Source organism: Chiloscyllium plagiosum, unplaced genomic scaffold, assembly GCF_004010195.1.
Source record: "Chiloscyllium plagiosum isolate BGI_BamShark_2017 unplaced genomic scaffold, ASM401019v2 scaf_54583, whole genome shotgun sequence".
NCBI classification, from domain to species: Eukaryota; Metazoa; Chordata; class Chondrichthyes; order Orectolobiformes; family Hemiscylliidae; genus Chiloscyllium; species Chiloscyllium plagiosum.
This window is the reverse complement of record NW_025188393.1, coordinates 1-3122: the sequence shown is the minus strand read 5'-3', so window position 1 is coordinate 3122 and position 3122 is coordinate 1. Positions and strand designations below refer to the sequence as shown.

The following is a 3122-nucleotide window of genomic DNA, read 5'->3' as shown; positions in this document are numbered from 1 at the left end:
CTCTCTCTCTCTCTCGGCAGAACTGCACTCTCTCTGGCAAAATGAGGAGCGTGCAGCGACTGTGACGGGGAAGACCTTTGAGATTTGGCACCGGCGCCATGATTTTTGGCTGCTTATGGGTATCGTGATGTATCCTTGCACAGCTCGCTTCACTACCACCCCCCTCAGGCCTGGCACATGTGGGGGGGGGGGGGTTTCGGGGTGTTGGAGGAGGCAGTAGGGGGAGCTCAGGCGAGGACAGGGCTAAAAGTGTGGGCCTGACATTGGCTCCGACAGGCCTGAAGCCTGAATACTAGGCCTCGCGGTCACAGGCCTGAAGCCTAGGCCTTGGGGACACTGGCCTGAATACTAGGCCTCGGGGACGCAGCCCTGAAGCCTGAATACTAGGCCTCGGGGACACTGGCCTGAAGCCTGAATACTAGGCCTCGGGGACACTGGCCTGAATACTAGGCCTCGGGGACACAGGCCTGATGCCTGAATACTAGGCCTCGGGGACACAGGCCTGAAGCCTGAATACTAGGCCTCGGGGACACTGGCCTGAATACTAGGCCTCGGGGACACAAACCTGAAGCCTGAATACTAGGCCTCGGGGACACAGGCCTGAATACTAGGCCTTGGGGACACAGGCCTGAAGCCTGAATACGAGGCCTCGGGGACACAGGCCTGAATACTAGGCCTCAGGAACACAGACCTGAATACTAGGCCAGGGGGACACAGGCCTGAAGCCTGAATACTAGGCCTCGGGCACACAGGCCTGAATACTAGGCCTCGGAGTCACAGGCCTGAAGCCTGAATACTAGGCCTCGGAGACACAGGCCTGAAGCCTGAATACTAGGCCCCAGGGACACAGGCCTGAAGCCTGAATACTAGGCCTCAGGGACACAGGCCTGAAGCCTGAATACTAGGCCTCGGGGACACAGGTCTGAATACTAGGCCCCGGGGAGAAATGCCTGAAGCCTGAATACTTGGCCTCGGGGACACATGCCTGAAGGCTGAATACTAGACCTCAGGGACACAGGCCTGAAGCCTGAATACTAGACCTCAGGGACACAGGCCTGAGGCGTGAATACTAGGCCTCAGGGAGCGCAGTCCTGCCCGAAACAGGCCCGAAGCCTCAATAGTACGCCTCGGGGATCACGGTCATGCCCCAAACAGGTTTGAAGCCTGAATACTAGGCCTCGGAGGCTGCACGCCTGCCCTCCAAGCAGTCCCGAAACATCACTACTAGGACATTTCCTCAGCCAAACAAACTTCACGTTTGAATCATGGGGGACAGGGTCCTGTCTCAAAACAGGTCTGAAACCTCAATACTAGGCCCCAGGAACATACCTTCCGCCAAGGAGGCCTCAAATTTGGATACAGGCCCGAAGTGGGGGAATACGGTCCTGTCTCATTACAGGCCTGAAGCCTGTACACTAGGCCCCAGGATGAGCACAAACCGTGTCTCGGAGTGGGGTGTGGAGACTGAGACAGGGCCTGAAGCTTTGGCAGTGGCGGGGAGCAGCCGGAGGAGTTGCTGAGCCTAGAAAGTGTAGGCCCTTCCCCCGGGGAGAGACGCTACAAACAGGCCGTGGGAAGGCGTTCGGGAAGCGGTGTGGGGCCCCGCGGTTTCCGGTGTCTCCATTTCCGGTTCTCTTCCCTGACCCCCCGCCCTCAGGCATGGCTACGCCCGGTGGCAGGACATTCAGAACGATCCGCGGTACGCCATCTTGAACGAGCCGTTCAAGGGTGAAGTGAACCGAGGCAATTTTCTCGAAATCAAGAACAAGTTCTTAGCGCGGAGGTTCAAGGTAAAGGCGTCTTCCCGGGGGGGTGTTGAATGGTGGAGAACAAGGCCTGAAGCCTGAATACTAGGCCTCAGGGGGCCACAGTCCTGCCCTGAATAGGCCGAAAGCCTGAATGTTAGGCCTTTTGGAATACGGTCCTCAAACAGGCCTGATGTCTGAGTACTGGGCCTCAAGGGGGCAGTCCTGACCAAAATAGACCCAAGGCCTCAATACTGGGCCTCAAATGCGCGCTACTACCCCAACCAGGTCCAGTGCCTGAGTACTGGGCCTCATGGATATGGTGCTATCCCCCAAACAGGCCTAAACTCTGAATACCAGGCCTCAAGGAGAGAGTCCTGCCCCGAACAGGCCCAAAGCCTGAATGCTAGGCCTTTAGAGTACGGTCCTCCCCAAACAGGCCAGAAGCTTAATGACTAGGCCCCAGGTGGTCACAGTCCTGTCCCAAGCAGGCTCAAAGCCTGAAGACTAGGCCTCAAGGCTGCAGTTCAGCCCTGAACGGCCCCGAAGCCTGAATGCTAGGCCTTTGGAATATGGTCCTCCCTTGAACAGGCCAGAAGCCTGAAGACTAGGCCCCAGGGGGGTCACAGTCCTGTCCCAAGCAGACTCAAAGCCTGAAGACTAGGCCTCAAGGGCGCAGTTCAGCCCTGAAGCCTGAATGCTAGGCCTTTGGAATATGGTCCTCCCTTGAACAGGCCAGAAGCCTGAAGACTAGTCCCCAGGGGGGGTTCACAGTCCTGTCCAAAACAGACTCAAAACCTGAAGACTAGGCCTCAAGGGCGCAGTTCAGTCCCGAAGCCTGAATGCTAGGCCTTTGGAATATGGTCCTCCCTTGAACAGGCCAGAAGCCTGAAGACTAGGCCCCAGGGGGGGGTTCACAGTCCTGTCCAAAACAGGCTCAAAGCCTGAAGACTAGGCCTCAAGGGCGCAGTTCGGCCCTGCACGCTAGGCCTTTGGAATATGGTCCTGCCGCTGAACAGGCCCGAAGCCTGAATTTTTAGGCCTCTACCTCTTATCTCTCAAGGCTTTCTTAGTCTGTTTCTCTCTCTCACCCCCCCCTGCTCGCCCCCCCCCCAGTTGCTGGAGCAGGCCCTGGTCATCGAAGAGCAGCTCCGGAGAGCGGCCTACCTGAACATGTCGGAGGACCCCACCCACCCCTCGATGGCCCTCAACACCCGTTTTGCGGAGGTGGAGTGCCTGGCCGAGAGCCACCAGCACCTCTCCAAGGAGTCGCTGGCCGGGAACAAGCCGGCCAACGCTGTCCTGCACAAAGGTAAAGCCCTCGCGGCTGAGCGACCAGGTGAGGCGGCGCCTGCCCGTACTTTGGCGAGAAAACTC

The 3122-nt window shown here is 58.3% G+C and overlaps 1 protein-coding gene across 1 annotated transcript; it reads left to right on the top strand.

Moving 5' to 3' along the window:
* Positions 1–25: 25 nt before the first annotated feature.
* Positions 26–3084, top strand: LOC122545603 (chromodomain-helicase-DNA-binding protein 4-like; the record flags this gene model as incomplete). The annotated part of the gene is made up of 3 exons (XM_043684562.1): positions 26–129; positions 1658–1790; positions 2862–3084. Coding segments are annotated over exons 1-3 (370 nt in total), but the record flags the coding sequence as incomplete, so codon positions are not given.
* Between the last annotated feature and the right edge of the window lie 38 nt (positions 3085–3122).